The sequence below is a fragment of the Miscanthus floridulus genome, chromosome 8, assembly GCF_019320115.1.
Source record: "Miscanthus floridulus cultivar M001 chromosome 8, ASM1932011v1, whole genome shotgun sequence".
NCBI classification, from domain to species: Eukaryota; Viridiplantae; Streptophyta; class Magnoliopsida; order Poales; family Poaceae; genus Miscanthus; species Miscanthus floridulus.
The window spans coordinates 12,956,878-12,969,098 of record NC_089587.1 but is presented as its reverse complement, the minus strand read 5'-3'; the positions used below and the strand labels follow the sequence as shown (position 1 = coordinate 12,969,098).

The 12,221-nt window shown below is 48.5% G+C and overlaps 2 protein-coding genes and 1 long non-coding RNA gene across 6 annotated transcripts; 2 read left to right on the top strand and 1 right to left on the bottom strand.

The window, feature by feature from the left end:
* The first annotated feature begins 512 nt into the window (after positions 1-512).
* Positions 513-4,378, top strand: LOC136471135 (receptor kinase-like protein Xa21). The gene is made up of 2 exons (XM_066468862.1): positions 513-3,573; positions 3,888-4,378. Exons 1-2 carry the CDS (start codon positions 513-515, stop codon positions 4,277-4,279), a joined length of 3,453 nt encoding a protein of 1,150 aa, XP_066324959.1. The 3' UTR covers positions 4,280-4,378.
* A 699-nt stretch (positions 4,379-5,077) lies between these two features.
* Positions 5,078-8,150, bottom strand: LOC136468578 (leucine-rich repeat receptor-like kinase protein THICK TASSEL DWARF1). The gene is made up of 2 exons (XM_066467096.1): positions 5,514-8,150; positions 5,078-5,439 (listed from the first exon to the last, which is right to left on the bottom strand). Exons 1-2 carry the CDS (start codon positions 8,134-8,136, stop codon positions 5,078-5,080), a joined length of 2,985 nt encoding a protein of 994 aa, XP_066323193.1. The 5' UTR covers positions 8,137-8,150.
* Positions 8,151-8,860: 710 nt separating this feature from the next.
* Positions 8,861-11,663, top strand: LOC136471134 (uncharacterized). 4 transcript variants are annotated; one of them, XR_010761938.1, is made up of 8 exons: positions 8,861-9,466; positions 9,561-9,821; positions 9,905-9,990; positions 10,136-10,278; positions 10,404-10,509; positions 10,595-10,666; positions 10,848-10,922; positions 11,344-11,662. It is a non-coding gene; the product is annotated as an uncharacterized lncRNA (long non-coding RNA). The 4 variants fall into 4 exon arrangements; XR_010761937.1 differs by having other exon boundaries at positions 10,404-10,666; positions 11,344-11,663; XR_010761936.1 differs by having other exon boundaries at positions 10,136-10,509.
* Positions 11,664-12,221: the final 558 nt, after the last annotated feature.

The window sequence follows — 12,221 nt, the reverse complement described above, 5'->3', positions numbered from 1 at the left end:
TAATATGAAACAAAAGTCTATTTGGATTAGATGAAGTCCCGCTAGACAGGACAGTTTCCACATTTAGAATTAGTTAGGGGAGAGCCAAATTAAAAAATAGGTGGAGAGAAATTTTATCTCTTTAATATTAGATAGATATAAATATAGATAGAAAAGCAAGGCAGCCTTCACTATTCAGGAAAGACAAGTATAACCGTACTTGACCAAAACATTGGTTTTGAACAGCCCATAGTACTTGACCGAACTTGACCATAGTAAACAAAGAAAAAAGTACAACACTAGGTGGAGCCTCGGTCCTAGATTGGTTGACACCAACCAAACTCGGCGAAGATTTCCAACGCCACGGTCTTGCAGCATGACTAAAAGCAGGAAAAAGATGGCTTTGGAAAGGAGAGGACAAGGACTAAAAGCTGCAAGTGGTGCCTAGCTCCATCCAGAATATAAGCACCATGTCTACATAGCCGGGTTGCCTATCCAAAGAGTTGCTGCACGTCTGCAAACATACAATCACCATGGTGATGCTCCTCATCAAGCCTCCCTTGCGCATGCTCGCCTTCTCCCTTATTTGCCTCGCCACAAACGCAGCCCATGGAGACGGAGCAAACGCTCCCCACATCCCCGAATCCGACCAGCTCGCGCTCATGTCATTCAAGTCCCTCGTGAGGAGTGACCCATTGCGAGCCCTAGCGTCGTGGGGCAACATGTCCATTCCCATGTGCCGGTGGCGCGGCGTGGCGTGTGGCTTGAGGGGACATCGCCGGGGCCATGTGGTGGCTCTGGACCTCCCCGAGCTCAACCTGACTGGCACCATCACCCCTGCGCTGGGAAACCTCACATACTTGAGGCGACTCAATCTTTCATCGAATGGCTTCCAAGGGATCCTGCCTCCGGAGCTGGGTAATATCCATGACCTTGAGACTCTGCAACTTACCTACAACTCCCTCTCTGGGCAGATTCCACCGTCACTCTCAAACTGTAGCCACCTGGTAGAAATTTCGCTCGACAGTAACAATTTCCATGGGGTAGTACCCAGTGAGTTCAGCTCTTTGCGTGATCTGCAGGTACTCAGTCTTGGCAAAAATTGGCTTACAGGAAGAATCCCTTCCACCATTGCCAGCCTTGTAAACCTGAAAAAACTAGTCCTAAGATATAACAACATGACAGGAGAAATCCCGACAGAGATAGGCAGCCTTGCCAACCTCAACGTGCTGAACCTGGGTGCAAATCAGTTCTCAGGAATGATCCCCGGATCACTGGGAAACCTCTCTGCGTTGATGAGTCTTTATGCTTTCAAAAATAGTTTTGAAGGAAGCATTCCACCACCACTACAAAACCTCTCGTCTCTTATTGTACTCGGATTGGGGGGAAACAAACTCCAAGGAACCATCCCTTCTTGGTTAGGCAACCTCTCTTCACTAGTATTCCTAGATCTTGAAGAAAATGGTCTAGTTGGTCAGATCCCAGAATCATTAGGAAATCTTGAGATGCTTGAACGCCTTTCTGTCTCAAGAAACAATCTTTCAGGTTCCATACCTGGTGCGCTTGGCAACCTCTATGCCCTCACTATACTTGATCTAGTGAACAATGAACTAGAAGGCCCTTTGCCCCCTTTTATGTTCAATAATCTTTCCTCTCTCGAAGTTCTAGATGTAGAGTACAACAACTTGAATGGGACTTTTCCACCTAATATTGGAAGAAACCTTCCGAAATTGAACTATTTTCTTGTATCAAACAATCTATTTCAAGGCATGCTCCCCGCATCCCTTTGCAACACCTCCATGCTTCAATATATTCTAACACTAGAAAACTTCCTATCGGGAACGATTCCAGAATGCTTAGGAGCTCACCAAAGGAGGCTGTCTGGAGTGTCAATTGCTTCGAATCAGTTTGAAGCAACAAATGATGCTGATTGGGGCTTCCTGGCTAGTCTGACCAATTGTAGCAACCTGGTTGCATTAGATGTTAGCGAGAATAATCTCCATGGCGTGCTGCCGGCTTCAATTGGTAATCTCTCAACACAGCTGGAGTATCTCAGCATGGCATACAACAATATAACTGGAACAATAACAGAAGGAATCGGTAACCTCATCAACTTGCAAACATTTTACATGCCTCATAACATTCTCATAGGTGCTATTCCGGCATCCCTTGGCAACCTCAATAAGTTGTCTGAATTATTTCTGTACAATAATGCCTTGTCTGGACCCATGCCAGTGACTCTTGGCAATCTTACACAACTTACTGAACTTCTCCTCAGTACAAATGCTATAAGTGGACCTATACCATCTAGTCTCAGCCATTGTCCTTTAGAAGTATTGGATCTTTCTCACAACAATCTTTCTGGTCCGACACCTAAAGAACTCTTTTCCATATCAACCTTGTCGAGTTTCATTAACATTTCTCATAATTCCTTATCTGGGTCTTTGCCATCAGAAGTTGGAAAACTAGAGAATCTGAACGGACTTGATTTATCTTATAATATGATTTCTGGTGAGATTCCATCCTCCATTGGTGAGTGTCAAAGCCTAGAATTTCTCAATTTGTCTGGAAACATCCTTCAGGGGACAATTCCACTGTCACTAGGAAATCTAAAGGGCCTTGTAGGGCTTGATTTTTCTCACAATAATTTGTCAGGGACCATTCCTGAGATCCTTGCCAGACTAACTGGCCTTTCTATATTGAATCTCGCATTCAATAAACTCCAAGGTGGAGTCCCAAGTGATGGGGTATTTCTCAACGCAGCAACGATCTTAATCACTGGGAATGATGGTCTTTGTGGTGGTATCCCTCAACTGGGATTGCCACCTTGCCCCACCCAGACCACCAAGAAACCACATCGAAAACTTGTCATAACAGTCTCCGTATGCAGTGCACTTGCCTGCGTCACATTAGTATTTGCGTTGTTTGCACTCCGACAAAGGAGCCGCCAGAAGACAAAAGCACACCTACAAAGGTCGGTCTTGAGTGAGCAATATGTGAGGGTTTCTTATGCTGAATTGGCTAATGCGACAAATGGTTTTGCATCCGAGAACCTCATAGGAGCTGGGAGCTTTGGATCAGTTTACAAAGGAACAATGAAAATCAATGATCAGCAAATGGTGATCGCTGTTAAGGTTCTCAACCTCATGCAGCGTGGTGCATCTCAAAGTTTTGTTGCAGAATGCGAGACTTTAAGATGTTCTCGACATCGGAACCTTGTAAAGATATTGACTATCTGTTCAAGCATTGATTTTGAGGGCCATGACTTCAAGGCCCTCGTGTATGAGTTTCTACCGAATGGAAATTTGGACCAATGGCTGCACAAACATATCATCGGAGATGGTGAACAAAAGACACTAGATCTGACTGCAAGATTAAATGTTGGAATTGACGTGGCATCCTCACTTGATTACCTTCACCAACATAAGCCAACACCAATTATTCATTGTGATCTTAAGCCAAGTAATGTTCTCCTGGACAGCTCCATGGTTGCTCGTGTGGGTGATTTTGGGCTTGCGAGGTTTCTACATCAAGATATAGGTACATCAAGTGGATGGGCATCAATGAGAGGATCAATTGGATATGCAGCTCCAGGTACCTTTCATTTGCTCTGTTCAAATATACTCCATAATGAAGGCTTCAATCAAAGCTCAAGGCTTTCTTAGTGTCAACTTAGATATATATGTTGAGATCAGCAAAACTAACTTTTATAAAATTGGAAGATCTATACGTTCAATTTTTTTTTGAAGATATATCTTGAAATTATAAGGAACTACTTTAATACATTCTTGTACGTAGTGCTTTGGAAATGAATTTTATACAAAAAGTTTACTAGATGAGTATATCAGAATTCTTAGGATGTTATTTTTATCTAATTTGAAAGAAAATCTCATTTTGGTTTGTTTCAGAGTATGGACTGGGCAATGAAGTATCCACCCACGGTGATGTCTACAGCTATGGCATACTATTGCTGGAAATGTTTATTGGGAAAAGACCGACAGACAACGAATTTGTTGGAGCCATGGGGCTCCACAAGTATGTTCAAATGGCACTACCAGACAGAGTGAGTACTATCATGGACCAACAGCTTCGGATGGAGATAGAAGATGGGGAACCAGCCACTTCAAACTCCATGCTGAGAATTTCTTGCATCACTTCGATTCTGCAAGTTGGGATTTCCTGTTCGGAGGAGATGCCCATGGATCGTGTTTCAATTGGAGATGCTCTGAAAGAGTTGCAAGCGATTAGAGATAAGTTTCAGAAGCTCCTCTGTAGTGAAGAAGCATCATCATCCCACTGAAGGGTTCTCCAGCTGCATCCATTAGGTGGTTTGTGCATTAGAGTGAGAATGAGATCGATTTGTGTGATTGCATGATATATTTTACTACTATTTTCAGGAAGCACCAATATTCTTCCAAAAAATTAAGTTGTAGTCCTTCTCTATTGTTTGTTTGAACTAAAGCGTTTGCGTGTTGATTATACCGATCTTAACAAGGCATATACCCTAAAGAGTTGGGTGCATAATTTTTTTTTTCACAAATCTTGTATGCATTTTTTTTCTTATTACAAATCTTGTGTGCACAATTTTGTTTCACTAGTATTGTGCAAAATTTTATTCTTAAAATCTTGCGCACATAATTTGGTTTTGTTTAATAAATGTTGTGACTGGGTGTGGTTGTGCCACCGCGCCCAGCTCGGCAGCTCGCCCTGCCGCTAGAGCGCCCTCGGGCATCAGGACTGCCAGAGTATATGATCTTCTGTGCAAGCTCCAAGCCCATATAAAAGTGAGATGCCGGATGGTCGCAGCATTCAGAAGAGCAGGCCCAGAAGAAAAACAACCATTCAGATCATCCTCGGGTACCTGCACAAGTATTGACTGTGATCGATCATCCTTCCTGGCTGCGAGTCAAAGGGACGAAGTCTTGCTACCAGAAACGCCAGGCATTTATCAATGTAGCTGCGGCCAATTGTGACGATTCCTACATATGCGCTCATAAGCGTAAAAGATTCGTTCGTTATTTCCAACCCACAAACTGAAACTGCTAGTGGTGCAATTGCTCTACGGTTGCTTGCCTGATACACTTGGTGGTGCCGTTAGTTACAGGGGAAGAGCAGAAACAGAGCAGGCTGGATCCGCAGGTGGTACGACGAAGCTGGAGAGGACGTGCACGACCTCACGCATGGTGGGCCGTGCCTGGCTGCTCTCTCGGACGCACGATATGCCCACCCTGAAGAGGCGAGCAATCAGGCCGGCCGGCTCTGGCGGCAGCCGCGGGTCAGCCACGGCCAGGACTGCCGCCGTGTCCGTGGGTCTCGGCACGACGCTCCGCGCCCAGTGGACGAGGTCGATCTCGTCGCCGAAGTCGCCGAGCGGGCGGCGCCCCGTGACGAGCTCCAGCAGCACCACGCCGAAGCTGTACACGTCCGTCTTCTCGTCCACCCGCAGCGTGTACGCGTACTCTGCACGCACCACTTTGTGCCTGTCACTGTATGGCGATGCAAGTGCTTTTATGTCCAGCGCACGACGTTCTTACCAGGAGCGATGTACCCGTACGTGCCGGCGACGACGGACACGGACTCCTCCGCCGCCACCGCCCTCGTGCCGCCGGAGCAGGACGCGCCACGGCTGAGGAACTTGGCGAGGCCGAAGTCGGCGACGTGCGCCTCCATCGCCGAGTCCAGCAGGATGTTGTTGCACTTGACGTCGCGGTGCAGGATCCTCGGCGAGCACTCGTGGTGCAGGTAGCATAGCGCGCGCGCCGCCTCGTTGGCGATGCGGTGCCTGGCGGCCCAGCTCAGGAGGAGTCCGCCGCTGTCGCCGTGCAAGACCGCGCCCAGCGACCCCATCGGCATGTACTCGTACAGGAGCAGGTTGGCCTCCGCGCTGCACGCGAAGCCGAGCAGCCGCACGACGTTGCGGTGCCGGATGCCACCGAGCGTGGTCACCTCGGCCCGGAAGCCGTAGTCACGGCGGCCGGGGCCGGGCAGGCGCTTGACGGCCACCTCCGTGCCGTCCCGCGTCACACAGCGGTACACGGTGCCGGCACCTCCTCTTCCGATGACGTTCTCCTCCCTGAGGCACCGGAGCACGTCGTCCATTCCCAGCTCCAGGTTCTGGAACCGTGTCATCTTCCATGTCACAGGCAGCCGCTTCACTGTCTCCCGCCACGCCCTGCGCCCCCACCTTAGTCCGAGGCACACGACCACCGCCAAGGCGCTGGCGGTTGGCACAAGCCACAGCAACATCCTCGGCTTGAAACGCCGTGAACTCTGCAACGACATGGGGATGGGGCATGAAGCGGCAGTGATGTGCTCCACACAAAGGCCGTGGTTGCCTTCAAAGTCTGTCTTGTCTGAAACCGCGAACACCCCTTGAAGCTGTGGCAGCGAGACACGGCCGCTGAGGTCGTTGTAGGACACGTCCAGCTTCGAGAGGCTGATCATCTCACCGAGCTCCACCGGAAGCTCACCGGAGATTCTGTTCCTCGACAGGTACAGCACTGTCAGAACCTTCAAGCTTGTGATCTCTTTCGGTATCTCGCCGGTGAGCTGGTTGCGACTGAGGTCTATCACTGTCAGCGACTCGCAGTGGTTGATCTGTCGTGGAATGCCGGCCGTGAGCGCATTGGCACTGGCGTTGAGCAAGGACAACTTCTTGAGATGGCCGATCTCCGGCGGCACGGGACCGGATAGATTGTTGGATGCAACTGACAAAAACCTTAGCCCAGCACTGGGAATCACCGTTGGGAGCTCTCCTGAGAGCAAATTGTTGCTCAGGTCCAACATGTTATTCATGGGGAGATCAAGAAGGCCAGCGGGAATGGAGCCACTGAGGAAGTTGTTGTTCAGGCGAACTCTGGCAAGGGTCTTGCAGTTACCGAGGTCTTCAGGGATTGGCCCAGAAAGCTTGTTCCGCATCAGGAAAAGAAACTGAAGCTGCCTCCCGGCGCAGAGGTAGGACGGTATGGTGCCGCTGAGCTGGTTGTCCGTGACATCCAGTTCCAGCAGCATGCCGTTCTTGCCTAGGTTGGCTGGGATCTCCCCGGTAAGGTTGTTTTGCCATGCATGGACGATTTCCAATTGAGGCAATTCCCCGACGAACTCCGGGATTACACCATGGAGTTTGTTCCCTGTTAGACTGAGTAGTTTCAGTCTAGTTAGACTGGCGAAGCTTGCCGGTATCTCGCCGGTAAGCTGGTTGAAAGAGAGATCCAGGAGCGTGAGGTTCTTGAGACTACCGAGTTCAGCCGGGATTTCGCCGACCAAGTTGTTAGAGAATAAGTAGAGCAATTCGAGCTGAGTGAGGCGGCCGAGCTCCGGCGGGAAAGGTCCTGTGAGATTGCACTTGCTCATTTCAAGCTGGATGAGGGCAGAAAGCTCGCCGAACTCCGGCGGGATGCCACCATGGAACGAGTTGTAGTGCCCCAGATACATCCTCTTCACTCTCCTGAGCCTCGAGAGTGACGGCGGCACAAGGCCGGAAAGCCAGTTACCGTCGAGCCCGAGGAATTCGAGCCCGTTCATGTCACCGTACTGCTCGGGTATACCGCCTGAGAAGTGGTTCCAGCCAAGGTCCAGGTGCTGCATCCTTGCGTGCGACATGTCGAAAGGCGGGAGGGGACCGGTGAGGTTGTTGTCATAGACGTCGATGACCTCCACGGGGGGGAAGTACGGCGGTGCCGATCGAAACGGAAAGGAGCCGGAGATGTTGTTGATGGAGAGGTTGAGGTGGCGAAGGAGAGGCATCGAGGCGAGTGATGCGGGTATAACGCCTGACAGGGAGCACGAGGCGACGGTGAGGCTGGAGAGAGCATCCAGCAGCGAGATCTCCCTTGGAAGCACGCCGCCGTGGAGAGGGACGCCGGTGAGTTTGATGGCGACGACGCGGTTGGAGGCGTCGCATTTGATCCCAGAGAAGTTGCAATGGTTTGTCCGGGATGATATGCCGCCTGACGCCGATGTCTCGATGTCCCAGTCGGCAAGCAAAGGACTGTTGCGGACGCTCCCGGAGAGTAGGGCGGACTTGAGCTTGGAGAGAGCGTACAAGTCGCTCTCCGGCGAGGACCCCGCAGAGACGACCGTCACGACGACGAGGAGGAGGTCTAGGCGGCGTAGGCAGGGATGGAGGTTGTGTGGCAGCGGCGCCATTGCGTGCATGAGGTTAGGGAACGACTGAGGGCTGGTTGAGAGTTGAGACTCCCGTGCATCAGTCGCGTATACTCTACTAATCACCCCTCGTCAACGATGAGTCGTCTGTAGGAGCTTTATTACTCCCCACCTTCACTACTGCTGGAATTCCTTGTACATTCCCTCTTTTATTTTTTACTCGCTTGAAGCAGTAGTGAAGGTGTGGCTTAGCTTTGTATAAATTCGTTTGCACCAACAGGCCTTGTGGTCTGAGTGGTCGTCTTATTAAACTCTTCACTCACTTCCATATTGTTTGTCTTCCGGTCTAAAGGGAATACAACTTTTGGATCACTGGAGTACGTAGCTTCCATCCACACAAAAGAGACGCGTTTCCACTTTCCACTATCCATCGTAGCCTCGTAATGGTTCCATTCGGTATCTTTTATCTCTGTCTCTATCTCTATCTCTACCCCTATAATACACCACTTTAAATTATCCTACAGCCACCAAACAAATCTCACATCTACAGTCACAACCAAAACTACGTTCATCCTATAAAACATACACAAATAAAAATCACATTAAAAATATACACACCAAATTAACTCTTACCTATTCTCTCTCCCTCCTCACCCACATCCGACGGTCCTGCTTGTTTGATGTGCCTTGCCCCAGCGACCGCCCGCGCCCCCCGCCCCAGCGACGCAAGACCGCGGCACCCGTCCCATCCCACGCCCGCGACTCCCCCTCTCCGCTCCGCCCCGCCACCCCACGCGGCCACGCGCGACTCCCCCTCTCCCCTCTCCCCTTTCCCTGCCCTATCACGTCGAGCGACTCCCTCCTCCTGCCCCATCGCAGCGGCGGCGGCCTGGCGCACAGGGCGGCGCCCCCTCCTCCCCTTCCTCTCTCTCTCACCCTCTCTCTCTCCTAACCTGGCGGCCGGGCCCAACCGAGCAGGGCAACGGCGTAGTGCAGGTGCGACTGGCCGTCGGCCGTGGTCGGCCCTCCGCGCGGCGGCGCACTCCTCCGCCTCCACATCCCCCGCTCCATCCCCCGCGCAGCATAAAAAGAATCATCAACGCTCCTCGGGGGAGAGAGCACGCATGCGCCCAGGATGCGCCCCACCGCCGCCCGCGAGTCCAGGCGTGAGGCAAGCAGGCAGGATCCGTGCGTGCCTGCCGGGATCTCACGCGCCGCCAACTCTGTGATGATGGTTGAGACGAGGCGGATCGCCGCGGCGAAGCGACCGGGGGCGGGGGACGAGGAGGAAAAGGGCGCGCCGGCGCCCACGGAGAACGCGGCGGGGGGTCCAGGAGCGGGTGACGATGTCGCGTCGTAGCAGCCTCCGAAGCGCGCCAAGGTTCTGATCTCCCTCCATCCCCGTGCATGTGGCTCCTTCAGGTCTGTGGTTTTGATCTGATTTTTGTTGTTATTACGGTCTCGCTGGTGGTAAGGTTGGGTGCGCGGAGGCGGATACCGCAAAGCCGTCGGTGGTGGCGGCGGCAACCAGCGCCGTTGCGGATCCACTGCCCAACACGAGTGGGCTGCAGGCGGTGACGGGTGCCATGGACAAGCTGGAGGCCCTCTTGAGGTCCAATTGGGTTGATTTTTCACCGGTGCCTTCAATTGGGTTGATTTTTCACCAGTGCCTTTCTCGGTGGAGCAAAGGGAGTCCAGTGAAGAACCCGTTGTATCAAAAACCTCTGTGGCCCAGGGTCAGTATCCATGATTTGAAACGAAGATCTTTTGTGAGAAATACATGTCGGCGTTGATTGCCTGTTGTATTTGGCATATTCAGGTGACGGTGATGGAGTCGTGCCTCAGTAAAGAGGTGTGGAGAACTTCGAGAAGCTGGTTGAAGAAAATTTCTACTTAATCACTGAGGTAAGCGGAGCGGCCAGATTAGTCCAACAGTGCTAATTTCTTTCCAAGTGAATATGAAACTTCAGCTGGCTTGCTTGTTTAGCTTTCCCCTTCTATTTTGCCCCTCTTTTCCTAACCAGAACTTGTTATTACTTTCTCCAAACAGCTAGGTGAACAAGGACGAGTACCTGTACTTCTGTTGAAACTTTTTTAGTTGATGAGTTTGCTTTTGAAGGCGTATGCCTCCAAGTGTTACATTTGTGTTGCTATCATGGTGAAAGGGCCAGCAATGAGACCACTCATATGGATGTAACCTATTTATCATGGACCTAATGACCCATCTTACATCATATAATGCCCCCAATAAAATTGAGCAGGAATATATTCATTTATTTTTCTTGGCTTGACCCTGCTACTTTTACTTTTAAACTCAGGCACTGAAATCAGCTTGGCGGGGTGGGGATACGATGCCTTTTATTTTTGACACGGAACTATATTTTAATGCAGTTCTTAAAGCTGTAACCACTGTAGGGTAGAATGGTATATGCATCTAATTTTTCTTATATCAATAACCGTCTTGGGTTTCTCATGATTATGTTGATTCAGTTTCAAATTGATTTCTCAGGATAACAAAAAGAACGAGATTGAGAAGGGTGGCACTTTCTACAATATCTTGTGGAATTGATGAAAATATAAGGTTACTTCCCAAGTTTCCACTATGTCAAATTGAGATGAGCGTGCCATGTACCCATTGATCCACGTTTTTAAGTTCATTGTATTACTGCTCTGTAGGCCATCTATAAAAACATAGAGCTTTCTAACTGCCATATTGTTCATTCAGAAATTGATTTTAAAAGGTAAGCATTTTTCTCTCGCAGGCTTTGCAGAGAACATCACTACGGGGCAAGGGAAGACGCTGAAAGATGCTTAGGGCGACGTGTTCCATGGTCTAGGTTAGTTCCTAGGTTATTGAAAGTACACACTTGGTTTTCTTATTTGGTTTGACATCAGGAGTAATTATCTTAATGCACACATTTGGTTTTTCAATTCCGTGCTTGCTTTAATTCTTACAAGAAAAGTTTCTTCTGACAGTATAATTAGAAGAGTGAAATCAGTAAAGATAAATAAGTTAACATTTCAAGGTGTGAAGTTATGTGGTCTTTGCAAGGTAAAATATAGGCTATGGTACAATGGCAGTCAGTCTCATAGTTGTGCAATTAATTATGCAATGTCTTGGTCAAAGGAAAGATCGTAACCGATCGGAAGTTCAATGTCTCTACAAGCTTGTCGTACAATCTAATATCCTATTGAATTATTACTCTGTATGTTATCCTACTAATTATCCTTCTTTCCTTTTTATTCTTTGGAATGCAGAATTAACGACAAAAGGCTAGGGTCTCAGGGTGTGACTTCAAATACATTCTTTATTGTGTGTTTAGATCATATAATGATTTATGTGATAGACTTTCTTTACTGTGTGGTCAGTCATACACTGATTTATGTGATAGACGGATAATGAAGTAAGTTGATAGTACAATAGTTAGTCGGCTTAGTTCTGCTCTTATGAAGTAATCTTCATAAAATGTCATATAACTCATGGCCATTTTATTTTTTAGAGAGACAGAAACCAAATAAATTGAGTACTGTGAAGTGCACTGTTAACTTCATCAACCCAGTATGGATAGGAAAAAATCTTTGTGCTCGTCTGCCTACAATTAAGAAAGACTACCATTGAAACTCGTGTGTATAGTCATGTCAGAAATCCAGCTTCATTATCAACATATTTACATAAACCATATATATATATCGTTGTTTGGTTGTTTTCAAATAAAGCCGTAGCATTAGCACGGGTACTGTACTAGTGACCGGAAAGTCACCTGGTCTTAGTCAATATATGTTAGACTTTGGATGACTGTGGTGCATGCCTCTTGCCTCATGCCTTTAGAGAAGAAAACAAGATAATCAAACACTACGATAAATCATCAATCTCAAGATCTATCGGATTAGCTATCTAGAGCTGTTCATAGAGATAACTATATAAACATGTATGTATGTGATGTTATTGTAGATTTGAAATTACTACTAATAACGTGAAAACAATAGGCTAAACTGATACACAAACAATCATCTGCTTATAATAGAGAGTAAAGTCTGATTCACCACTTAAAGTTATCGTTGAATTTGAAAGACTCTCTCGAACTACAATACCAAACAATATACAAACCTTAACTTTTAAATTCAGAAAAATTACC

Bases quoted from the DNA above. Each gene is read 5' to 3' on its own strand.
- LOC136471135 (XM_066468862.1), top strand. From the start codon at position 513: ATGGTGATGCTCCTCATCAAGCCTCCCTTGCGCATGCTCGCCTTCTCC. The intron at 3,574-3,887 runs GTACCTTTCATT...GGTTTGTTTCAG, and splicing joins AATTGGATATGCAGCTCCAG to AGTATGGACTGGGCAATGAA.
- LOC136468578 (XM_066467096.1), bottom strand. From the start codon at position 8,136: ATGCACGCAATGGCGCCGCTGCCACACAACCTCCATCCCTGCCTACGC. The intron at 5,440-5,513 runs GTAAGAACGTCG...TGGTGCGTGCAG, and splicing joins GTACGGGTACATCGCTCCTG to AGTACGCGTACACGCTGCGG.